The following is a 27170-nucleotide window of genomic DNA, read 5'->3' on the forward strand; positions in this document are numbered from 1 at the left end:
AAACTTGGTCAGGAGGCCAAGAAAAGCTTCTCTGGGGAAGAGTCACTTCGTGCAGACAGGAAGGACCGGTAAAAAAAAAAAAAAAAAAAATGCTTATCAGAATGTGAGTTTAGGGATGAGGTTCAGGGAAACCCTCTGCCTTTCTCAATGAAGTCCCAGCCCTTCCTCAACGCGCTCGCAGCTACGCTCTTCCTCCCGCCCAACCGGGACGCCCGCAGCCGCGCGCCTGCACACTCGAGCGCCTGCGCATTCGAGCCAAAAGCTCGCAGGAGTGAGCGAGACCGTTGCCGGAAGTATGACCTCCCGCTCCCGGATCGCTGTTTCCATCCGGGTCACGTCGGTCTTCCGGGTATTTCCGATAGGGCTTTCTACGCCTCTTTTTTTCGGTTACTTTTTGGTCTTCCGTCTCTTGCCACCGCCCCCGATCTCCCATACCCTTGCCGGACCTGCCTTTTCTTGTGTCGCTCCTCCCTGCTGTCGAGGCCGAGGCTTAGCGCTCAGCCCGGAGCCGGGCCTACCCATTCCGCGTGGGCACCACCTCCTTTGGCTCGGGAGGAAGCTAGGACCAAGCGCGACAGGCCGTCGCTCCTCCGGCCCTGGAGCTCCTGGGTTAGGGTGCTGGCCGACCCTCCTGCGCAGTCCTTTCCCGAGGACACTTGTGAGTTAGCGGGTTTCAGAGAGGGAAGCCTCGGTGTAGGCCCGTTTGGGGGGTGCGGGGCGGGGCGCCGCGGCGCGCCGGAAACTTTTTAGAAAACTAGTGTTTCGTGTGGGAGGTTCCGGCGGTATCTCCTCAGTATCCCAGAGTTCTGGGCGGCCCCCGGACTGCTGTACTTGCTGAAGAATCTTAGGAACTGTGACGTTCTTCACTCATTTGTCTTCCTCGCGTCCCGTTCTCAAGTCTAGGACCAAACGAGGAAGAGTGTCTCCGGACTCTGCATGGGGTTTCAAAGGGTGGTGAAGAGCTAAGGTAAATATCTGGATTAGTACTTTGAAACTTAAGACTTTTCACTGAGTGGTTGTGAAATTGCCTCAGTTCTTCGAGTTACAAGAAAATGCACAGGTCAGGACTCTGTCCGATTGTTGTTTACATCTTGTGTTTTGTTTTTGCCCCCTTCACCCTTTGTGGATAGGCTGTTCAACTCTCTAGGCCAGAACACAAAGGGGTTCATGTGTCTCCCAACTTCTGAATTGTCTACGTTCCCTGCCTTGTTTGATTCCCTCTCACTTCTTTGTTTAAAATAACAGTTGTTTATTTATATTGGCATTCCAATAAGGGGAACAAAAAAGAAACTGAAACTCAAGCTAAATTGGCAACTTAACAGGTGTGTGGTTTTTTTACGGAAAGATCATAGGTGAATACTAAGTCTGTGTGTTTACGTAGACTTACAGACTTACAGTTAACATGCTACTTTTGTAAATACGCTCGTATTGTATGCTTCATTACCACAAGGCTTTTAACAAGGCATTGACAGCCTTGTACTGACTAATACCCAATAATAGTAACATTACTTTAAATAGTAGGAAATGTCCTGTAACGGGCTCTGTGTGGAATAGGCACTGAAGAAATGTTCGTTTGGAATCATGTGGCTCGATTATTTTTCAGCACTTGAATGCAATCTAATTCTTAATCAAATGGAACGTCTCTTTCACAACCTGTGGATAGTCTGACAGAGGGTGAGCAGGATTTAGGAGTTAAGACTTTTTGCATTGTGAAGAATAGTGAGTTTAGGGGATCAGAGGCATTTGGACAATGTGGACAGGTAACTGCAGATTCCACTTTCTAGGAAATCTTGATGAAGGAGTTTATGTAATTTTGAGTGTTCTCTATTTCTTTGGAGGAGAGGTCAAGTTTAGGACAGAAATTCCAGTTTGTAAGTTGCAGGACCAAAGGTTATGTCACTAGTAGTTTGTAAACTACTCCATTACAGCTTTGTCTCATGTATGATTATTTACAAATAGACCTGTATAATTTCCCAGTAGGCTACCTTAGTCAAGCAGTAATCCTTAAGATTGTCTCTTTAATCTCTCCTTAAGGCAAGAACCAATGCAACTGTTTTAAAGCAGTTCAAAATTTATTCCATTTTATAGTCAAGTACAAATTGAGAAGTTGATAACTTTCAAACTAAGAAAAATAGGATACCAATAACATCTGGATTTTATTTATCATAAAATTTCTTATACCTGGTACTGTGGTTAATGTGGAGTAATTTTTTCCCCCTCTATTTGGTGAAAAAGCCTTTTATTCAGAATATAAGAATAAAATTTTGTGGAGGTCCCCTTAAATCCGGTGTGGTAGAAGTTTTGCTGGATTTTATTCTCAGAAACTCTGTTTTATTTAAAAAATGATCCCTTATGTTGTTTATTGTTTGTGTTGTTCTTTTGTGTGTGTGAAGTTGCTTGGTTGTGTCTGACTCTTTGTGATCCCATGGACTGTAGCCTACCAGGCTCCTCCATCCATGGAATTTTCTAGGCAAGAGTACTGGAGTGGGATGCCATTTCCTTCTCCAGGGGAATTTTCCTGACCCAGGGATTGAACCCAGATCTCCTGCATTGCCGGCAGGCGCTTTACCATCTAAGCCACCAGGGAAGCCCCATATTGTTTAAAATAGGTTATTATTTTGGTGTCATTTTTATCTTCATCAGAATTAGTCTTGGAATGTATTAAGGGAGTGGGGTTCCTTGTGGCTCAGGTGGGAAAGAATCTGCCTGCAATGCAGGAGACCCAGGTTCAATCCCTGCGTTGGGAAGATCCCCTAGAGAAAGGAATGGCAACCCACTCCAGTACTCTTGCCTGGAGAATCCCATAGACAGAGGAGCCTGGCTGGCTACAGTCCTTGGGGTGGGCTGCAAAGAGTCAGAGACGACTCTTTGTGTGTCTCTTAATATTACTATCTTTGCGTGTCTGTTACTATTAAGAGAAATAGTAGAAAGGAATAGAAATCCGTGGGCTTTTGGTTTACTTCCTTATCTCTAGATGATTATGCAGGAGATTACAGGATGATTATTGGAGAGCATTGAATGTTGTTGGTTAAATTCCCTAGGAATGATTCTCCCCACTTGCAAGGTTGGCCTAAATAAGAGCTGGACTTGAAGACCAAAATTCATCCTGAGGAGAACTGATAGATTCTTTGCTTTGGTGGTGCTCCAAAACCTTTAATGCTTATCTGGAATTTAGGATACACTGATTTAGATAACTGCTCTAAAGTAAGTTTTTAAGTATGGAATCATTCTCAGCTTTTAAGCTGTGGATAATTTGGTCATTAGCTTTGAAGAGTACTTCTGGGCCACAAGACATCTTTTGACTTATTCTGTAGTTTGAATCTGACCATATAATAGAATAGAAGTAAACCCATAAACTGAACTGTTATGTCATTTTGGGTCTCAAGCATGAAGAAAAATACAAACATAGATATAAACAAAATGTCTGAAGTTGTACCTATGAACTGGTTTAAATAAACCTGAATATAGAGTATTTTAATTCTAGTTTTTCTAAACACAAATTCCTTCTCTTGTTTGATCAGATCCATATTGTATGTCTGTATTACAGTAAAATCAAGCACAGTTCTTTATAATGAATTGTATTTAATGTCATTTTCTTATGAATCCTATGAGATAGTAATTGTTTTCTGGGAAGCTGGATCAGAGAAGCAGAGTCAGGGAGGCCAAGAAAGAGTGTGAGCCCAAGTAAAGGGAGAAGGTGGCTTTAGTAGCAGCCTTAGATCTGGCATTCTGTTGTCATATTGAGAGTACTTTTAATAAAGAATGCTGTGAAATCCTGCTTGGCTCAAGATATTGTCTCCAAGCAGCAAACATCAGGCTGGAAAAGGAAATGAAAACCCACTCCAGTACTCTTCCCTGGAAAATCCCATGGACGAAGGAGCCTGGTAGGCTGCAGTCTATGAGGTCACAGAGTTGGACATGACTGAGCGACTTCACTTTCACTTTTCACTTTGCTGCATTGGAGAAGGAAATGGCAACCCACTCCAGTGTTGTTGCCTGGAGAATCCCTGGGACGGAGGAGCCTGGTGGGCTGCCGTCTACGGGGTTGCACAGAGTTGGACACTACTGAAGCGACTTAGCAGCAGCAGCAAACATCAGAGAGTATAGTTTAACAAACATGATAGGAATTAAAAAAAAAAAAAAATCGATCTCCTATAGCTAGAGAAAGGCCTTCTGAAAAAAACTGACAAACTCTCATTTTCTGGAGGTGGCACCTTGTCTTTGGTCCATGGTAGCCAGGCAGCTGGGATGGAATCTGATGGTGGCTCTTGTCCACAATCTCGTATGAACTTTGAACTGGTGAGTCTCACTCTCTGTGGCCAGCCTAGGAAATTTTAATCTTTCAGAATTGGAAAAGGAATAAAGTTTCTGTGAGTGGTTTATTTGTTTCTTCCAAGATCTTTCTGTTTTTTCCCCCCCTCTCTTATTGTCTCCTATTCTAGTTTTTCAAGCCATCTGGTCTCAATCCCCAGAGGCAATTACTATTTCTTTTAGCAGTGTATATATTATTTTCCTCTGTTCTAAAAAAAAAAAAACACACAACTTTTTTAACTTGTTTTTTAGATTGACATCTATTGAAAATGAGAATTTAGCACTTTGATGTACTCTCTTTCATCATAAATTGTGATGTATATAAACATGTAAATAATATGTAAAATAGAGTATAATAATGTATGTAATTATAAATAAACACAATGTAGTAAGTAATATATAAATATATTATAATTTCGGGCTTCTCAGGTGGTACTAGTGGTAAAGAACCTGCCTGCCAATGCAGGAGACATAAGAGATGTGGGTTCGATTCCTGGGTTTGGAAGATCCCTTGGAGGAGGGCATGGCAACCCACTTCAGTATTCTTGCCTGGAGAATTGCATGGACAGAGGAGCCTGGTGGGCTGCAGTCCGTAGGGTCTCAAAGAGTTGGACACGACTGAAGCAGCTTCACATGCATGCATGTTACATATTCTATTTAAATCAATATATGTTAAATGTTGATGTTATTGTAAGAACTAAGTAAATAACTGACTGTATTTTCTTTTTTATCTGACTTTTTGAGTGTGTTTTGTCTGTAGTTTTAGTAATTTATTTTTAACTTCTTGCATTTCTTTTTAAGGCTTTATTTGTTTATTTATTGACTGTGGTAGGTCTTCAATGCGGCGCACAGGCTTTTTCTGGTCGCTGAGAGTGGGAGCTGCTCCTTATTGTTGTATGCGGGCTTCTCATTGCAGAGCACAGCTCTAAGTGCACTGGTTCAGAAGTTACCGTGGGTAGGCTCAGTAATTGTGGCGCATGGGCTTAGTCGCTCCGAGACATGTGGGATCTTCCAGGGCCAGGGATTGAACTGACGTCCCTTGCATTGATTGCAAAGCAGATTCTTAACCACTGAGCCACCAGGAAGCCCCAACTTGCTACTTTTCTGTTCCTACAGTTAATTTTTTCTGCTCTGTTGGCCAGACTCCTCTCTGGTCAAATATGTAAGGTAATCTACCAGTTCATTTTTTTTCCACCTTGGATTCTTCTTGTAGCCCTCTATTTACATGTTCTATTTTAAGCTGTTTAGCTTCCCTTCACCACCATCCTGTGGAATTTACTGTCTCAGACCTGTGTGAGAACTCCCTTTTCCTAGATCCCAGATTTTCTTTTACTTTTTTCAATACCTTACATGTCTTGAAAGGGTTTTTATTCTCCTTTTGCACTGATAACATAACTGGGTATAGAATTATAGCTTGAAAGCATTTCCTACACAAGCCTTGAAGGCATTCACTCCTTTGTCTTGAGTGGTCCAAAGCCATTTTGATTACCATCTCTTTGTGTGCTTCTTCTTTTTTTTAAATTGTGTAGTTGACTTACACTGTTGTGTTAATTTCTGCTATACAGCAAAGTTATTGTTATATATATACATTCTCTCTTTTACATTCTTTTACATTATGATTTATCTCAGAATATTGAATATCGTTCCCTCCCTGTGCTTTTACGGTAGGACCTTGTTACTTTTTCACCCCATCCCTTTGTTTATAACATTTTCTTTCTCTCTAATTTTTATAAGCTTCTTTTACTTGGTATTCTGAAATTTCACTGTAATATGTGTTTATATATGTGTGTATATAGACGTGTGTGTGTGTGTGCATTTTGTGCTTTTTACTCATTGGATCCTTTCAGCCTCAGGCTTGGTGTTCTTCAGTTCTGAACATGTTCTTGTTTTATTTACTTGGTAATTTCCTTTTCTCTGTTTTCTGTTCTTTCTGGAACTTAAGTTGTATTGGATTTTGGACCACCTGGTTTGGTTCACTTATATTTTTTCTCTTACTGTCTTGCCTACTGTCTGCCCTTACTGGTTTTTCTTTTTTGTTCATTCCTCAGTGTTCTTTTAGCTTTCTGTTGGATATTTCTGCTTTTAATTTTGTAATTTCCGAGAGCCCTTTCCGCTTTTAAACAACACATTCTTGTTTTACATATACAGTGGTGTTTTTCATTCATTATGAAATTAATGAGCTTTTTTTCCCTCTCATCTTTCATTTGTTCCAAGTGTTGTTTCTATTTATTACTAAGCCTTTAAAAATTTTTTAACTTCTGATGGTCCATGAATGTCATTTTTTTAGAAATCTAAATTGTAAGCTTCTGTGTGCATAGGTAGGCAGTTCCGTAGTAGGTGTCATTGTAGGTTTCTAGCAAGCTTAACACTTTCTTGGTGAGCAACTGCTTCTGTGTTACATCTTCTTTTGTTACTATATTATATGATTTCTCTTTCCATTATTTCATAGGTGAATTTTTTAATTACCTGAATTGGGAATAGAAGCTGGGATTGCTGTTTTTACTTTGTAGACTTTACTTAATATTTGTTTTCAGTTTGTTTTTTTTATCCTACTCTTCTCTGAATTTATAGCCTTTTGGGGTCAGTCATTGCAAAGAATAACTATTTAGTCTCCTGGCTGGGGCAGTGAACGATTCTGATTGTTTTTTACACAGGTTTTCCCCATTCCTGCGGAACAAACTCTTTTATTGGTAGTTGTTTTTTTAAGTTGTTCAGAATTTGAGGGGACTCTCAGAATTTTATAAATAGTTATTAGGTAATAAAATTCCATCCCTTGTTTGATCAGATATGTAAGCTCTAAATCCTGGGACTTGGGTTGTCATATGAAGGCTTATACTTTTGAATAAATTAAAATGGGAATCAATGTAAGAAGTTATAGATTTCATTAAATAAATCTCTTGGATGATTTCTTTTTATTATCAAAGTATAATGGTGTTAACTTGATTTATAAGAGAGTTGTTGATAAATTTATTAGAGTAATTTGTCATAAAATTAGAAATTGCATAGATTTTAGTGTCATTTGAATAATATGGTTAATCTAGATTTAAAATTCATCATTAGTAAGTATTTTGTTATGTATTTTGTGACTTAAGAGATCTATTTGAGAAAATAAATTTGTAAATGAAATTCGTAACTTGGTAACTGTTTATTAAATAGTAGAAACTGGTTATCAGAAAGTTCAGTGTCTTAATAATAATTTGTCTTTAAAACTATTCTAGGTAGAAGAATACATGTTCTCTTTTAGTGAACAAGAGCATGTTCCCAAACTCAATTTTGGGTCGCCCGCCTTTCACTCCAAACCATCAACAACATAATAACTTCTTCGCCCTATCACCAAGTCTTTATTCACACCAGCAACTTATAGATGCACAATTCAGCTTTCACAATGCAGAGTAAGTGCAGTGTTATTTTAGCCCATATCATTTGTAAGTTTCAGTTTTACTTGACACAGATCCTTTTTATATGAAACATTTGGAGTTAGAGGAAATGTCATCATGTTCTTTCTTTGTTTTTGGTAGCTTGTCCAGAGCTGTGTCATTACAGCAGTTGACATATGGCAATGTCAGTCCAATACAGACCTCAGCTTCCCCATTATTTCGAGGAAGGAAGTAAGTATTTCTTACTTATTTTAAAAGAAAAATTTGCAGTTTTGGGAACTGTTTAACAATGTATCTTGTATTAAGTTAAATGGACACTAACCTACATTTTGTTTCCTGGGGTCTGTGCAGTCTGTCCTGTAACAGAATTTTAAAACTTTTAAGTAGTTAAAAAATTTTAAGGGTAACTATCTTCAGATAACTACTTTTAATTGAAATTTTTAACTAAAGCAGATAGGTTTCTGTATATTTGCTAGGGCTGCCATAACAGTACAACAGAGTGGGTGACTAAAATAACAGATTAATTTTCTTAAAATTCTGGAAGTTAGAAGTCTGAGATCAGGGTGTTAGCAGGTTTGATTTCCTCTGAGGCCTCCCTCTTTAGCTTATAGATGGCTGCCTTCTTTCCTAATATGGTCATCCTTCTCTGTTTTCTGTGTCCTAATTATTCTTCTGAGGATACTAGTTATATTGGATTAATAACTCCATTTTAATTTAATTACGTCTTTAAAGGCCCTGTGTACAAACAGAGTCACATTTTGAAGTACTAGGGGTTAAGACTTAAATGTGAATTTCAAGGACATAATTTAGCTTACAACTCTTTGTTTCTATTAAAGTTTAATGTTTAATTTATCTTATACAGGTCAGGTTCCACAATAAATATTATTATAGTGAAAATTTCTATATGACATAAAGCTTTCTTTAGAGAAGTCAGGAATCAATTCGCTTGAACCAATTTGATTAAAAGAAATTGATGTATCACAGGGTAATTTTGATAGAACTTTAGGGGTGATTATTAAAATAAGACTTGTCAATACTTGAAAGATACTGCTTTTTAAAGCCTGTATAAACATTCCATAACTTTTATGTACAATTAGAAATAACACTAGATAAGAATTACTGTTCATCCACTATGGCCTTCCCTCATAACTCAGTTGGTAAAGAATCCACCTGCAATGCAGGAGACCCCGGTTCCATTCCTGGTTCTGGAAGATCATCTGGAGAAGGGATAGCCTCCCCACTCCAGTTTTCTTGGTCTTCCTTTGTGATTCAGCAGGTAAAGAAGCCACTTGCCATGCGGGAGACCTGGGTTTGATCCCTGGGTTGGGAAAATCCCCTGGAGAAGGGAAAGGCTACCAATTCCAGTATTCTGGCCTGGAGAATTCCATGGACTTCCTGTGGGGTCGCAAAGAGTTGGACATGACTGAGCGACTTTCACTTCACTTTTGTGTTAGTTTCTGCCATACATCAACATTAATTGGCAATAGGCATACAAATGGGTGAGCTCCCTACATCACAGAGCAAATTCCCACTGGCTGTCTATTTTATTCTATACCCTGATAGCTAAATTGGTAAAGAATCTGCCTACAATGCGAGAGACCTGGGTTTGATCCCTGGGTTGGGAAGATTCCCTGGAGAAGGGAAAGGCTACCCACTCTCATATTCTGGCCCAGAGAATTCCATGGACTATACAGTCGCAAAGAGTTGGACACAACTGAGTGACTTTCACTTTTTAGCTTCCCTGGCGGCTCAGTTGGTAAGGAGGCTACCTGCAATGCAGGAGACTTGGGTTCGACCTCTGGGTCGGGAAGATCTCCTGGAGAAGGGAATGGCAACCCACTCCAGTATTCTTGCTTGGAGATTTCCATGAACAGAGGAGCCTGCAGAGCTACAGTCTTGAGGTTGCAAAGGGTCAAACACAACTGAGCAACTAACGCTTTCACTTTCATTGTGTTCAGTTCAGTTCAGTCGCTCACTTGTGTCCAACTCTATGTGACCCCATGGACTGCAGCATGCCAGGCTTCCCTGTCCATCACCAACTCCCGGAGCCTACTCAAATTCATGTCCATCGCGTTGGTGATGCCGTTCAAGCATCTCATCCTCTGTCATCCCCTTCTCCCGCCTTCAATCCTTCCCAGCATCAGGGTCTTTTCCAATGAGTGGGTTCTTCGCATCAGGTGGCCAGAGTATTGGAGTTTCAGCTTCAGCATCAGTCCTTCACTGTGTAGAGTAGGCATTGTTCTAAGGACTTTGCAAATAGTGGTTTGACTAAGTTTCACAACAATTTGTGAGGTAAGTACTGTTACCCCTCTTTTGTTGAGAAAGTTGAAGAACACAGAGGTAATGAATTGGGTGGAAAACTGTATAATGATGCTTAAAATATTGACTTCATTTAAATTTTTGTGTTTTAGAAATTGTCTTGATAGTCCCATTTGTGAATCATGAATGAAAATAAATTCCATTAGTTCATAATTTTATATATATATATTTAAACTTAGCATTGACATTCTCAATAGAAATACTCATTATGTAAAATAAGCTCTGAATTTTGTTTAAAAATATTAAATGTATACTTATGTTTTTAGCACATTTATACCTTTATTGTGAGTAGGAATTCTAGTTATTTTGTTGGTCTTTCAAAGAGAGAGTAATTGATGTAATCCCAAAAGAATATTAAAATAAAAACCTTCAGGTGGATATGACTCATAAAATTTTAGAGTTCAACAAAAGGATTGGATAATTTCCTGTGGTTTAAACAGCTTAGTAATCTATCATTTAAGTAAATACCATTTTTCCCCAACAACTAATTACTTTAAAATTGTTTTCTCTTTTTTATCTTGAATATTTTTAAGGTTCCAGAAAAATTGAAAAATAGTACAGGGAGCACCTGTATGTGGTTTTCCCAGATTCATCAGTTTTGCTAAATTTGTTTTATTCTTCCTCTTTCCTTCCCTACCCCCACTTTTTTCTGAACCATGTGAAAGAAAGTTGGTGATATTGTTTCCCTTTATCCCAGAGCACATCAGTGCGTCTCTCCTAGGGACAAAGGTACTCTCTTGTAGAGCTGAAATGCATCAGTCATGACCAGGAGTTTAACGCAAAGACAAGCCTCTTATATTGTGTGTAATACTGTTATACAGAAATATATAAGTATATTTCATTTTCAGACTAGTTATCTAGTGTTTTTTTTTCTTTTTTTTCATTTATTTTTATTAGTTGGAGGTAGTTATCTAGTGTTTTTATAGTTTAAAAAAAAAAAAAACTCTTAATTTGGTCTTTCCTGTTGATAAACCAGAACATAGTTGGACATCCAAGATCCCTTTTTTATGTACAGCACTCAGTTTACTTAATCTTATCCTCCTTATGTTAAGAGGGTCTTTCCTGTTGATAAACCAGAACATAGTTGGACATCCAAGATCCCTTTTTTATGTACAGCACTCAGTTTACTTAATCTTATCCTCCTTATGTTAAGAGTTTGGATCTTTTATTGTTAGTGATTCTATAAATAGAGATTTTTTCCTACCAAGTTTTTGTTGCTGATATGAAATATTGTGGTGGCTCAAATGCAAGAGACTAACCTTGATGTATGTATTGGTTTGTTTTTTTAAAAATATGCATTATTATATATTTTTTTCTAAAGGTGTCTCTTATACTGACAGTGAATATTTTACAGTTCATTTAGAGCTAATAACATGGCCTTGCTGAAAAAGTCAGTATTTTCATCTATTATTTCTATATTTTAAATCATTTTCTATTTGTTATCAGAGTTATATCTTTAATCACTAAGGTATGTTGCTTGTTTTCAGGAGATTAAGCGATGAGAAGAATCTTCCTCTTGATGGTAAACGGCAGCGTTTTCACTCACCCCACCAAGAGCCAACTGTGGTTAACCACATAGTGCCTTTATCAGATGAAAGAAGATACTCAATGTCACCATTGTTTCACACACACTACGTACCGGATGTAGTCAGATGTGTTCCACCTTTGCGAGAAATATCAATTTTAGAACCTAGAGAAATCACACTGCCTGAAGCCAAAGATAAGGTAATTTTAATATAGACTTTAGTTTTATCTTTTGAGAATTTAATATAACTAGTGTATTACAAGTATCAGAAGTATCTAATGTCTTGGATTAGGTAGAACATGCCCCTTTTCTGTACTATTTAAAGGACTATTCACCATAGTTTCCTGTCTAAATTTGATTCTTTGATTTTTGTGAGCTGTTCTATGGAAATGAAGCTTTCATGTCAGGATATCAGATTTTCTCTGATTCATAAAAATCTGGGATAAGAGCCTAAAAGAGTTGATTTCTTAGTTTAGAGAATTCTCTTGTTACCTATTCTCTTATAGTAAAACAAGTTTTCATATGGATACTGTAGTAAAATATTAAAAAGCATCTTTTTCCTTGGTATATTTGTTTTTATCATGAGGTTTTTAATGTCAAGAAAAGAGAACCCAGGAGTCAGTGAGAAAGTAATACTTTCTTTTATTACTGATATTATATGTGATATGATCAAGGAAGATTTATCAAAAACATTATTTGGAAAACAGTTTCAAATAAATGAAGCTATTTCAATAATACTTCTTGGAAAATGACATCCACATTGAGGAATAATGAGTTGATACCAATATTAGAAGCATGTCTCTTCTGCCTCCCCATATTTAGTGAAACTCTTAAAAAAGCATTCTGGCTAATTTAGAAGAGTTTATAATGTAAGTATCTGCTTTCTTGTGAACTGTCTGCAGCTTATCTTTGTTGTTTTTGCATTTTCAAAGCTGCTTTACCATTGAGAAATGCCACATTTGTAGGCTAAGGAGAATGGGCCTGGAGAGTGTAGAGACTTTGTTTTACTCATCTTTCGGTTCTTAGCAACCAGCATAGGTCTGAAACAGTAAGCGTGGAGAAAATGTTGGGTGAAAAAGGGAATACTTGCTTCATTCCTCGCTTGTGCCACTTTTTGTTTGGCTATCATTCTTTTTTTTCTTTAATTGAGATGCAGTTTTGTCATAAAATTCACACTCCTTCAAAGTGTACAATCAGTGGCTTTTATTATATTCAGAGGGCAGTGCAACCGTTACCAATATCTAATTCCAGTACATTTTCATCACTTATAAAAGACGCCTTGTACCCAGCAGCAGTCTCTTTCTCATCTCTGCCTGTCTCCCCCAGTCTCTGGCAACCAGTATTGATTTTATCTCTTTGGATTTGCTTATTTTGAACATTTCATATAAATGGGATCATACAGTATGTGGTCTTGCTTCTTTTAGTTAGCATGTTTTCAAGATTCATCCTTGTCATAGCAGTTCTCAGTTCTTTATTCCTCTTTATAGCTGAATAAGAGGACACTTCCCTGGTAGCTCAGTTGATGAAGAATCTGCCTGTCAATGCAGGAGACCTGGGTTTGATCCCTGGGTAGGGAAGATCCTTTGGAGAAGGAAATGGCAACCCACTCCAGTATTCTTGTCTGGAAAATCCTGTGGACAGAGGAGCCTAGTGGACTACACAGCCCATGGGGTCATAAGAGTCGAACACGACATAGCAACTAAACCACCACCATAAAGGGATAATATTCCACTGTATAGATATACCATATTTTATTTATCAGTTGATGGGTTTGGGAGCTGTTTGCACTTTTTCACTATTCTGAATATTGCTGCTGTGAATATCTGTGTACAAGTTTTTGTACACAGTGTTTTCATTTCTCTTGGGTCTATACCCAGGGGTGAAATGGCTGAGTTATGTGGTAGCACTATGTATAACTTTCTGAGGACTTGCCAAAGTGTTTTCTAAAGTGGCTGCATCATTTTACATTTCTACCAGCAGTGTGTGAGTGATCCAATTTCTCTTCATCCTTGCCAAAACTTGTTATTGTTTGTCTTGATTATAACCATCCTAATGGGTATGAAATGGTATCTCATTGTGATTTTGGTTTGCATTTCCCTAATGACTAATGATGCTGATCATCTTTTCATTTGCGTGTTACCCATTTAGTGTATCTTCTTTGGAGAATTGTCTATTCAGATCCTTTGTCTGTTTTAATTTTGTTTTTTTAATTGTTGAGTTGTAATAGTTCTTTATATGTTCTCAATACTGGACATGTATCAGATATATAATTTGCAAATATATTCTTGCATTCTGTGCTTTGTCTTTTTACTTTTTTGATGATGCCCTTTGAAGCATAAAAGCTTTTCATGTTAATGAAATCCAATTTATTTGTTTTTCTTTGGTTTCTTGAGATTTTGGTATTATATCTAAGAAACCATTGCCTGATCCAGGATCACCAAAATTAATGCCTCTGTTATTCTAAGAGTTTTATAGTGTTAGCTCTTAGATTTAGGTCTTTGATCCATTGAATTAATTTTTATATATGATATTAAGGTGGGGAGGTCTAACTTCTTTTTTGCTTTTGGTCCAGTTGTCTCAAGACTATTTATAAGAATGGCTGTCATTCTTTATTCTTACTATGAAGTGGGAAAAGCATTTAGGCGATACCAGTGGGAGGGAAGAAAAAGCAAACTGACTAATTGGAAGTTTTGGTACCCCATTTCTGCACCTCTCAGTCTTTGTCCTTCCTTTACCTACTCATTTTAAAGAAACTTATGCAATATTATGTTGTGAAAGCCTGCATTAGAAATCAAATCAGGGCAATACTTTGAATGGAGATATAGCAATCTTTTACTCTATGTGGGTTTTTGATATATGTATATAGATAGGCCCATATAAAAATTTTTGTTTATTTTTAATTGAAGGATAATTACTTTACAGTGTTGTGTTGGTTTCTGCCATACATCAACATTAATCAACCATAGGCCCATTTTTTATGGACTATATTATGCATAAGTATTGAAGCTCTCAGTTTCCACTCCAGTATTCTTGCTTGGAGAATCCCGAGGACAGAGGAGCCTCGCGATCTACAGTCCATGGGGTCACAAAGAGTTTGGATACGACTAAGCAACTAACACACACATACACATTTGTAAATAGTTAAATACTGGAACTGACTTCTAGTTCTGCATATGGATAAGATTTATTAATATATTGAGTCTCAGTAAATTTAATAACATTAGTCAGGTTAAATCATCTAGTAAAATATGGTTCCATGTCAATAACCTTTTCTTTGCTTAGTAGCATAGAAAAAATTTCTCCTAAATCTTATGCTTTTGGCATAAGCACTTACCTCAAGGGATAGAGATTATTAATAGTATTCTATTGTTAAGCCAGTTTCTTTGAGTGCTACTCTTACTTGCCAGTTCTGGGAGAAAGAAGGCAAGTTCATTTCTGTGTTCATTCTTTAAGTGAACACTTTTTAAGAAAACTAACATTTTATTAATGTCTCTTCTCTTCCAGGCATTCTACATATGCTATGTCATTTAGTCTTTTCAACAACCCCATGACATGGATATTATCCTAATTTTACTGAGGCTCAGAAAGCTAAATAACTTGCTCAAGGTCACAGCTAGTAAGTGACACACCAAGATTTGACCTTTGTCTCTAATAATGTAAAGAGAAGGAACTTAAGATGCTTAAAATAAAGGGTAGGGAGATGACATTCTTAGAATTGACTATAAAAGTAGGTCATCTGTGAGAGTAAAAGCTAATATTTACTGAGTGTCTTTCTTTGTCATCAGTTTGTATGGTTTTTCTCTACTGGATTTTAAAATGAGTGGGAGGTTCAAAGAGAAATAAAGTGGAGCAGCAGTTTGAGACCTTGAACGCACAGTAGAAGGCCATTGAAGGTTTTTGAGTAGAGGAGTAGCACAATTAGATTTGCATTTTGGGGAAGATAATTCTTGCAGTTTAGTGGAGTCTGGTTTGGAATAAGGAGGGCCTGGAAAGAGGTATAATTACCTTGAAGGCTATTAATTGTTAAACTTTTTTCAGATGAGAGATGCTGGAGCTTTCAGTTATGGTGGATGGTGGTGAAAAAGATGTGAGAGACCATGCATAAGGAAAATTGATACCTGTGTGGAATGATTGAATGTGGGGGGAGAGGGAGAGAGAGAGCTCAGCAACTTTAATGATTCGGTTCTGAACTGTTAACAGAGATGAGGAGCCCAGATTTTGAGTGTTCAAGCTGATTGAGGAAGTAGTCAGGAGTTACGTTTCTCAGCGCTTGGAACTATGAGGAAATCTGCTGTAGCGTTTGTGTTCTTGAATGGCCTCATGTTCTGCAGATTGCATGCTAAGGCCATGGGGAAATAGGGCTTGGGAGTACACTATGCAAAACCTAAACAGTTTTGGAACCAGAACTCTCTGAAGAACAATAATCAGTCCCTTAGAAGATGACCTGGATAGATCAGGTATGTGGCTTAGCGTGGTTGGGTGCTATTGCAAAGGATATTAAAAAATATACGATACACAGTTGACATACGCTGCCTTGTGCAGGTCACTGAGACGAGGTGGTTAAGGTGGAGCTGTGAGTGAGTCAGTCAGCTGTCAGGTGAGACTCTGAAGGAAATATACCAGCGGAGGGCTCCGTGAGGGTGGGGATATGTTTATACTTTCGAGGGGGAATCCGAGATGCAGACACTTGCTTTTAGTTGATTTAGATCTGTTAAGGACTCCTGCTTGTGAGCAGCCAAGCTAAGGGTTTTTGTTGTTTTTTGTTTTTATTTTTTGGTAAAGGTTGCAATTCCACAATTTCCGCTCCACATACAAATCAGTTCAATTAATACATCAAATTGATACCATTGCCTTATTTATCAATTGTCTGTAAGCTAATTGGTATTGAAGAAAAACATGTTGTAGCTGAGCTGCCCATATATATTTCAGAAGCATGGTTTGGCCCCGAGATAAAAAAGTGACAGTTGAACTCCTGAAGTAGATTAGATTCTGTATTTTTTTTTTTAGTAATCAACAAAAATTTGTGAGTGCTGACTCTATGCTAAAATGTTGTGTTACAGCATTTTTCTAAATATTCATGGTCTCTTTACCATGTACATAGTGAGAAGGAGAGCCATTAGAAATAATCATGCGAATTGCAGCTTTATATATTTATAAGTGTTACAAAGGACAAGTTCAGAGTTATCTCCATGATGGTGTGGAGGAGATAATATTTGAGCTGAGATCTGAAGGGCGAGTAGGAGTTAACTAGTGAAAGAATGTTGGGGGTGGAGAGAATGCTTTAGAGAGAAGGAACAGTGTGTTTGAAGGTTTACTGAGTGATAGAAAGGAGCATGCAATCTGCAGAGAAATGCAAGGAGGCCATATGGTGGCCACAGTTTGATTGATTTAGGGGAAAATTGCTGAAGTATAGTAGAAGTGGGGAAGCAGGCAAATCATGCAAGGACTTGTATATCATTTTAGTTTTCACCTAAGAACTTTGGTAAGCTGTAGGGTCTTTTTTTAAGCAAGAAAGAGATGAGTTAAAAATTGTTTTGACTTCATTTTAAGCAGTTGCACAAGTGTGGAAGTAGGAAATTATTATTAGATACTAGGTAAAAGGTAATTCCTTGAATTCGGAAGTGCTGATAGTTAAGATGAAGAAAAATTGATGGGTTTAAACTGTTGGGGAAAGTGAAGTTGATGGGATTTGATGATGCATTATTAGATTAGGTCATCTAAGCCTCTGTACCACTGAGGTTTTAGACCAGCTTTCTTTGGTATGGAGGGACTATCCCCTGCATCTTAGGATGTTTTAGCCACATTTCTGACTTCACTCACTAGTTGCCACTAATCCTTGGTTATGAGAACCAAAAATGTCTTCAGACATTAACAGATGTCTCCTGGGGGGCAAAAGTGCCTCTAGTTGAGAACCACTGATTTAGATAAAGATACTGAGGATTACTCCCAAGTTTCTGGCTTCTATAACTGGAGGCATGGTGGTACCATTCACTAAGACAGAACAAAAGGCCAAGAGGAGCCAGATATAGGAGTATCTGTGTTTAATAGGAATTGGAGGGTGAGCAGGTATCTGATGAGTTCTGTGTACATATTGTTTTAGACATACATTTGGAACATCAAAATTAGGTATTTGGAGTTGATGGTTGAATGTGTATAGATCTGGAACTAAAAGGAAATGTATTGACCAGAAGTGTACATTTGGTGATCTTTGGCATATAGGTGATAATTGAAGCTAAGAGTATGGATATGATTGTCTAGGGAAGAAGAGATCCAATACTCACTGAAATAGGTTGAGGAAAGAGTGGGACACCAAATGGAAACTAAACATGTTTACAACTGTTTGGGGAAGTTTGGCTGTGAAGGGAGGAGCCAGAGATGGAAAGGTAGAACAAAGGAGTTTTTAAAAATTTTGTTTCTGAGGTGGAAGAAAGTTTAAGCATATGTAAATGTTTATTGGAAAAATTCAGTCAAGAGAGAAAAATTGACTACTGTGGAAAAAAAAGTACAATTATGAATAAGATTCCTTAGAAGGTGAAAAGGGCATGGGTCCTGCTTGTATATGGAGACATTGACTTTAGGTAAGAGAGAATTTTTTTGAAACTGGAGGATAGGAGGAGAGGATAGGTGCAGTTACAGGAAAGTTGGTAAATATGGTATGAAAGAGTTCCCATAGTTGAATGGCTGCTTCATATTTTCTCTTTGAATTACTGTGCATGGTCATCTGAGAGTTGAGAGGATGCAGTGGGATGTATGCGGTTTAAGAACAGTGCAGATGGTTTGAGGTAGTGTTTACTACTTCAGGCTGACCAAAGAAGCAGAGTGGAGGTTTGACAGAGTATTTGCTAGGTAGTTAGAGGGCTCACTTAACATTGTTCATTATTCATTATTCATTATTAATAATGAATTTATTATTAATAATAATGAATCAGCTGCTTTAATAAGTTCCAGGGGAATGTATTAAAAGTTTTGATTAGTTTGAAAATTAATTCTGTTTGAAACCTAAAAATTAAGACTATGAAAATGAGTAAGTTTTAAGTTTAAATTGTTTCTCCATTTTTAAGTCTTCTGTTTTTGAAGTCACTATATTAGCGGACAAAACTTTTTAAGTAAAAAGTCTCAAATACTTTTCTGAATTGTAACTTTCATTTCATAGTATCTTTAGATGAAGATGTAGTTGCCTGGACAAAAAAAAAAAATGAAAGTTTACAGTAATCAGAGTTGTCTGAGCTCCTGAATTCCATCTATTAAAAATGTTCTTCAGAAATTCAGGATAGTTTGAAGATACTATGTGAATTGAAGTAATTGATTCTGAATTCTGAGTTGAGACGAGAGTAGGCTGAGTTTTTCTTGGTACTGACTGTAAAGTAAAAACATAATTATGAATGAATTGTTCAAGATATTTTGTGTAATGTTTAATTTTGGAAAGGAGTAAGTTTTATGGAGCCTCTTGGCACCCTAGGGGAAACATTTTGGGGACAGTTATCTTACAGATTTCTGAGGCTTTATCTTTAAAAATTTCTGTAGTTAACCTTATTTAGAAACAACAAATTGAAAAGGGGGTAAAATATTTGTAAATTATTGGTTCACTGAATTTTAAGTAGTTGAAATATGTATTTACCTGCATTGCTTATCAATTTTTTTCCAGCATTACTTAGATATGAGTGGCAAATGAAAATTGTAAATATTTAAGGTATACAACATGATGTTTTGATATATGTATACACTATAAAATGATTACCATAATCAAGATAATTAACATTCATTACCTCACAATTTTTTGTGTGTGTGATCAGAACACTTGAAATTTGCTTAGTGAATAAATTTATTCTCTAAGCAAGTTTCAAGTGTTCTGTACATTGTTATTAACTATATTCACCATTTTGTACTTTATGTCTCCATATCTAATTTATCTTATAACTAGAAGTTTATATCCTTTGGTCAGCAATTTACCCATTTTCCTTATCCTGCTCCCTTCCCTAATAAATACCATTCTACTCTCTGCTACTATGAATTTGACTTTTTTAGATTCTACATGTGAAATCATACAGTGTTTGTCTTTTTGTGTCTAGCTCATTTCATTTATCTTAATGTCTTCCAGATTCATCCATGTTGCAAATGGCAGAATTTCCATTTTTTTAAGGCCAAATAATATTTCATTGTGTATGTGTATACAGATGCCCCACATTTTCTTTGTCAGTGGACAGTTAGGTTTCCATTATCTTGGCTACTGTGAATAATACTGCAGTGAACACGGGAGTGCAGATACCTTGTTGAGACAGATACTTTTTTCCTTTGGGTATGTACCAAGTCCTGGGATTGCTGGAACACATAGTAGTTCTATTTTTAATTTTTTGAGGAGGCACCATGCTGTTTTCTGATATGGTTGTACTGATTTACATTCCTACCAATGGTGTATAAGGATTCCCTTTTCTCTGGATCCTTGCCAACACTTAACCTTTTGCATTTTGGTAATAGCCATCTTAACAAGTGTGAAGTGATATCTCATTGTGGTTTTGATTTGTATTTTCCTGATGCTTAGCAATGCTGCACATCTTTTCATGTACCTGTTGACCATTTGTATGTCTTCTTTAGAAAAATGTCTCTTTAGGTCTTTTGTCCATTTTTAAATCGGGTCATTTGTATTTTTGTTAGAGTTGTGTGAATTTCTTATGTATTTTGGATATTAACCCCTTTTCAGATGCATAGTTTGGAAATATTTCCCCCCATTCTGTATGTCACTTTCTCTTTTCTTTCTCACTCTTTTTTAATTGTTATTTTACAGATATATTTTTGTTTTATATAGTTCCACTTACTGATTTTTGCTTTTGTTGCCTGTGTTTTTGGTATTAAAATCCAAAAAATCATTGTCAAGACCAAGATCATGGAGTTTTCCCCTTATCTTTTCTTACAGGAGTGTACTGTTTCAGGTTTTGAATTTAAGTCTTTAATTCATTTTAAATTGATTATTGTGTATGTTGTAAGATAAGGCTCCAGTTTCATCTTTTTGCATGTGGATATCCAGTTTTCTCAACACTGTTGAAGGCTGTCCTTTTTCTGTTATGTAGTCTTGACACCCTTTAGTTAACCATATGTGTGTGGGTTTCTTTCTTGGACTCTTTATTATGTTCACTGGTCTGTGTTCATTTTTATGTCAGTACCATACTATTTAATGATTACTACAGCTTTGTAATAGAATTTGAAATCAGAAAGTGTCATGCCTCCAGCTTTGTTCTTTTTGCTTAAGATTGCTGTAGCTGTTCTGGGTCGTTGGTGGGTCCATATGCATTTTAGGATTGCTTTTTCTATTTCTGTGAGAAATGCCATTGGAATTTTGATAGAGATTGCATTGAATCTGTAGATTGCTATGGATACTATGGACATTCTAATAATTTTAATTCTTCTGATCCATGAATGGGTATCTGTCTGTTTATTTATAGTCTTTAATTTCTTTCATCAGCATTTTATAGTTTTCAGTGTACAGCTCTTTTACCTCAGTGGTTAAATTTATTCTTAGGGCTCTGTCTTTATAATGTCTGTGTCAGTCACATTTTTAAAGCCACTGAGACTTAGATTCATGTAGAAAATTTAGATCATGTCTCAGCCCAAGAGATCTTCAAATGAAAGCTTGCTTTGTTTTCTCCATCCTTCTTTTATTAGGCAGTTTTCTCTTGACTAAGGTTAGGTAATTGTATGTACCTAAAAACAAGCAGGGTTCAGGGAGAAAAATCAGTTACTCAGACAGCCTAATCATTGTATTAGTTGATGGATTAGGAAGGCTCTAATTTGTGGCCATACAAAAAGCATAGTGCTTTATTTAACATGCTAGTAAGGAGTGGGTTGTTTTCAGCGTAATGTTTTCCTGACTCTGTTTTATTTACTTTGAAGAGAAAAGGAATTCAGCATCAAGAATTAATTTAAACTTTTAATTCATATCTAGCTTTATTAGTACCAGCTTTTCCTACAGTTTTAAGTGTAACAAAGAATGTGGCAATGAGAGAACCTGAGGAATTGTCAGTTTTTGTTGAAGTGTTTGTGACCTAATCACCTGTTATCTGTACAATATTTAACTTTATTTCTTCTGTCATTGCTATTTTGTGTTTGTTATTTATAGATGGCACTTAGGTTTAGCCAAAACCTGTTGCTCTTTTTCATGTATTGTAAATGATCAAGTTTTGATTCTCCCAGCTGAAAGGTTTATTCACTTTCTTTTACATGGGGACCCAGCTTCTAGGGACAGATGGAGAATCTACTGAGAATACCATGCAAAAGTTATACCTGAAGCTTTACCGGCTCATTTAAAAACTTTTCAGACTCTAAATCCATGTCTAACTTGTCTTTAGTGGCTTGTGTTGATCTCAGACAATGATAGCCTAATTAGTAATTTGGTTTGAGTCTGAGTTTGAGTAGCTGCCCTGGTGGCTCAGATGGTAAAGCGTCTGCCTGCAATGTGGGAAACCTGGGTTCGATCCCTGGGCCGGGAAGATACTTGGAGAAGGAAATGGCAACCCACTCTGGTACTCTTGCCTGAAAAATTCCATGGATGGAAGGGCCTGGTAGGCTACAGTCCATGGGGTCGCAAAGAGTCGGAGATGACTTGAGTGACTTCACTTTTTTTCTTTCTTTCGAGGATAGGTTATAATGTTTTTTAGGAAAATTGAACATTGATATTTGGAAGAAATATTTTAAATCTGTATTAGGAAACTTATTTTCTTATGCAATTTTGCAAAGATGTAATTTTTATATACAGTGAGAAATATATCTTCTACAAGTAATTTTAAAGTAATAGATCTGGCAGGCAGCCTAAGCTGTAGTATTATAGAGATTTAAGCAACTTTAAGAATAATTTGTTTTACAGATACTTTGTTGCAGTAGGTTTTTTTTTAACTAAGAAAAACAAGGACCATTTTACTTTTGAATGAAACAAAAAAAGGTTTTGAAATGCCATTATGCATAGTCAGCTTGTTATTACATATGTGATCTAAATGTTTTTCTGCTTGATTTTTAGCCAGGATTTCATATCTTCTTTTTTTCCCAGTTATAAGGCCATTGAGCCATCTTTTGAAATGTTTCTGTAAGTCTTGTTTCAGCATATACGTTCATTTCTTTTTGTGTTTTTTTCTCATCTGGACTCTAAATATCTGTTCTAAGATACAGTAACATAATTTGGCAGTGTGAATCCATAATGTGACTAGATAGAAAGGAAAATTGGTTCATATGAAAACTCCGTTAGATCTCCATTACAGGGCTTGAGAGAGAAGTCTTCCCAGAACTGTAGAAAAGGGAGAGGAGCAAATATGTGGAATTTCCTATTTTCTACCTCATCATAAACTTTTCCACGTGTGAGTGTTTCCACATGAACATGGTCATTCCAATGAAAGAATTTTATTTTTTGGCTGTGCCCCGCAGCTTGGAGGAATCTTAGTTCCCTGACCAGGGATTGAGCCGAGCCCTGGGCCCAGCCATGCAGTGAAAGCACCAAGTTTTAACCACTTGATCTCCAGGGAATTCCCCCCAAATTTTTCTCTTTGTTATTCAGCAGATGCAGAGTATATATTCTGACCTACAGCAGTTTTAATCTGCCTAACTGATTCTCTAGATCAAGGAGTTGACACAGTTTTTTGATAAAAGGGCCAATTAATAAATTCCAGACATGTGAACTACGCGGGCCCTGTTTCCTTTTCTTTCCGTTTTAAACAGTGCTTTAAAAATGTAAGAATCAGTTTCAGTTGGTTAGTCCTGCAGAACAGACCAGAGGCAGTTTTTGGCCTCCAGGTCAAGGTTTGCCAACCCTGCTCTAGGTAGATAAAATTTAATTATTCAAGTGCCATTTAAAATTTTGGATTAACCTATTTAACTGGAGACCTTTTGAAAATATTTTTGTAAATATGAATGCCTTAAAAAAAAGCGTTTTATTATGGAGAGTATCAAATATATAAAAAAATAGAATGTAGTATTGTAAATCCTCAGAAGACCAAGCTTTAATAATTACCAACATTTGACCAATCTTATTTTGTCTATACCTCCCTCCCTTAGTAGCTTGAAGCAAATTTCAGGTATCATAGCATTTCATAAATATTTCACTATTCTCTTTTGTTATCTTTTTTATCTGTCCTTTTCCCAGTGCCGTACTGTTTTGATTACTGTAGCTGTATGGTTAAGTTTAGAAGTGTCAGGTATGTTAAGTCCTGTAACTTTTTTCTTTTATCTATTTATTTAGATGTTTTAATTTCTCTCAATATTTATAATTTTCAGGGTATATGTTTTATATATCTTTATTTATTTATTTTGTTTTATATATCTTTAATATATTCCTAGGTATTTCATGTTTTTACTGCTTTTGATAATTTTTAAAAATGTAAACTTCCAATTATTTTTTTCAGTTATGTATGCTTTATAGTCAGTTATCCTTTTAGGAAATTAATAATGAGAGAGAAAATCTTGGTTCTGCATATTATATTAAAATATTCATTAGTTTTGTGGACATGTCTTTCTGGTATGCTTCTTTATCTGTAGGAATGTTACTCTTTGCATTTTTCTTACAAAAACTTTGAGAATTGACTTGAATCCTTTTTAGGCGTTATTTCTTCAAATATTTTTTCTGTTCTCCCATTATCACCTCTCTTTGAGATTCCAGTTCTTTTCTGTTACTTATGTTCAAGGAAGATGGCTTTAGGGAAGCCCAGGCGGCTTGGTGGTAAAGAATCCACCTGCCAGACAGGTGATGAGGGTTGATCCCTGGGTCAGGAAGATCCCCAGAAGAAGAAATGGCAGCCCACTGTAGTCTTGCCTGGGAAATCCCACGGACAGAAGAGCCTAGTGAGCTCTAGTCCATGGGGTCTCAAAGAGTCGGACGCAACTCTCATCGAGTAAATAACTACAGTATACTACTTTTAGATGAGGGTTGGGTAAGCTAGCCTTTTGCTAGGTTTGTGGCTGGAGGAATCCTCTGCTGTTACGTAGTATTCAAAAATATGTCTTCTGAGACCTTTCCTCCTTTCCTTCTCTGCCTGTATCTAGATCAGTGTTTTTCACTTTGTGCAGTATTAGCACTTTTGGTCAGCTATCGTTGCTGCAGGGAGTTGTTGTGGGCATCGTAGGATATTCAGCAGCCTTCTGGGCCGCCCTGTGGTACCCACCCCCCCAGGTATGATGACTGATAACCAGAACTTTTTCTCAGCATCGTCAGATGTCCTCTGGAGGGGCAGAAGCTTTCTTGTTTTAGACGTTCCTTTACCCCAGTGACTGTACTGCTTAGTTTAGATTTCTCTTCCTGGCAGTTTCTGCTTGGTATGTTGCTCTGTCTTAGAAGGGAATTTCAGTTAGTTTTCAGATTCCTGATGTTTGTGTGATTTTCTTGCATTTACTTATATGAGTTGTAGCCTGTGAAGCCCCTTCCGAGTTTCACTTGCTGTTTTACACTGAATTGAAACTGTCAATTTAAGGGAGGGAGTGGAAGGTAGTACTTCTAGGTAATTTGATTTCTGTTTGTTCTGGCTCCAGGGCTGTCCCAAATCCCTTTCCTCTTCCTGTTATGTTTCTGATACCATGTGGGTCTTGCTGCTGTTGGTATTTGGTCCTAACCTGCAGTATTTTAGAATTCATGAGTAACATGTAGTCAGTTGTGCTGTATTTTTTGGCCATTTTTATTTTGGATGGTTTGATCTGTTTGTTTCCTCATCGTTGCTTAGTCTGTTTTTGTCAGTCTCTCAGTCGTGTCCGACTCTTTGCCATTCCCTTCTCCAGGGGATCTTAATGACCCAGGGATCAAACTGGGGTCTGTAGCATTTTGGGGGGATGGTTATTCAGGGATATTAGAAAATTATGTCTCTTTCATTGCCAGGTTATCCTGACTGCCTCTGCTTTCTTAAAATGAGTGTTCTAAACATGATAAAATATTTTAAATGATGAGTGAGACTTGTGCCTGGTCATGGACTTGGAGAAAGGCCTAAAGAGGGAGAGGTTGAAAATGCAAAAGACAGGTCAAAAAACTGATGGCGTGTTTGTGCCCCAGAGGTGACCAAAAGCGGTGGATACAGAAGTATTTTTGATAGAGGGATTAGCTTTGAACTGAGAAACAGGACAGTTTGTCTGACAGGAGAGGTAGGGAGATGAGATTTCATTCAGATAGTAGTTTACAAGTTTGTGCTTGGAAGCTGAGGAATGTCACATTTGGTTTCTTCAATTTTCTTAGTAAACTTTAATGTGACGTTATCTGCTGAAGAAAGTGTAAACTTCAATGTGACGTTATCTGCTGAAGAAAGTGAGATGAGTGTAGGGAACTTGAGGAAAGGTATAAACATTTTGGAATGCTGATGGTGAAAAATGGAAACAATATCTAACCAGAGATATTGAAGTAATTGCTGAGAGATGCTATGGGTTAAATCTTAGGTTAGTTTTTAAACTGTAAATTTGCAACATACCAATTTTGTGATTTTTTATTTTTTTCCCAGTTAGCAACTCACAAACAAGAGCAGAGAAGGTGGTTGTATATAGTGAACCTAAAATTAGGATTTTGTTAGAGCATGACGGGGGTATAATGTTAAGGTATGATAAAAAAGAATGGTTCAAGGGATGCATTGTGGAGTATAGACTGGGTAGGGAAGGAAATCATGCTATTTCAGGTGCTGTTGGGTTGGGAGAAAGAGAGGATCCAAGAGAATCCAGGTCTGTGTGGTTCTCAAGAAGATGTGAGAATTGGACAGGAGATTGAAGCCTATCTTGTATACTGGAATTTAAAATGTCAAAGCTAGAGAAATTCTGTTTTATTGTAATAATCATGTTATGTCTGTGTAACATTAATGAAAAATATTGTAGTAAAAGAAGTTGAAATGGTGGGAGTATGTCATGATACTTACCCCACTGTAGGTAAGGGAGTCACCTATGGTGATGGCAAGAGGTCATTTGGAGGGGAAAGTATGAACTGGAAAGGGAGGTAAACAGGGAGATCTGTCCGTAGGTGGCCGCAAGAACGCGGGGCTCAGGGCAGTGCAGTAAGAATCGGAAAGACGGTGGTTTGCGTGAGTGTAGACAGCCAGGGACTTCTCTTCTGAAGTCTGTTTTACTTGGTATTCATGGTATGAATACCAGGGGCTGGATAACCTTCTTTAAAGGGCCAGAAAGTAGATTATTGTAGACTTTGTTTCTGTTGCTTATTTTTGTTTTGTTTTGTTTTTATAACCCTTTAAAAATATAAAAACCATTCTTAGTTCATGTCCCATATAAAAACAGGCAGTAACTGAAGGTTATAGTATGATGACCTATGAATTATACTCATGAATTCTCTGATTTGTCAGTGATACTTTAATTTGTAAAAATTGTAAACTATTTCAGATACTAAGTAATTATTATTACTTGAATAGTGGTAGTTTTGTATTAGGAAGTGTTAAGGAGATAATATATATTTATTTTATCTGTGACTTGTCAGTGATACTTTGTAAAAATTGTTAATTATTTCAGATGCTAAGTAATTATTATTACTTGAATAGTGGTAGTTTTATATTAGAAAGTGTTACGGAGATAATATGTATTTATTTTATCTGTGACTTAATGATACTTTACTATGTAAAAATTGTTAACTATTTCAGATACTTAGTAATTATTACTTGAATAGTGGTCCTTGTGTATTAGCAAGTGTTAAG

At 36.9% G+C, this 27170-nt stretch overlaps 1 protein-coding gene across 3 annotated transcripts in view; it reads left to right on the forward strand.

Moving 5' to 3' along the window:
• The first annotated feature begins 337 nt into the window (after positions 1 to 337).
• The window catches only part of TENT2 (terminal nucleotidyltransferase 2), a 61677-nt gene continuing 34844 nt past the window's right edge, over positions 338 to 27170 (forward strand). For 2 of the 3 annotated variants that reach the window (XM_065940271.1, XM_065940273.1), the window contains exons 1-5: positions 338 to 658; positions 899 to 967; positions 7530 to 7703; positions 7830 to 7919; positions 11495 to 11732. In XM_065940271.1, coding sequence (XP_065796343.1) covers positions 7567 to 7703; positions 7830 to 7919; positions 11495 to 11732 — 465 coding nt within the window. In that variant the 5' untranslated portion in view covers positions 338 to 658; positions 899 to 967; positions 7530 to 7566. The remainder of the gene's footprint in view (positions 659 to 898; positions 968 to 7529; positions 7704 to 7829; positions 7920 to 11494; positions 11733 to 27170) is intronic. The other variant, XM_065940272.1, reaches the window with a different exon arrangement.

Source organism: Muntiacus reevesi, chromosome 7, assembly GCF_963930625.1.
Source record: "Muntiacus reevesi chromosome 7, mMunRee1.1, whole genome shotgun sequence".
NCBI lineage: Eukaryota > Metazoa > Chordata > Mammalia > Artiodactyla > Cervidae > Muntiacus > Muntiacus reevesi.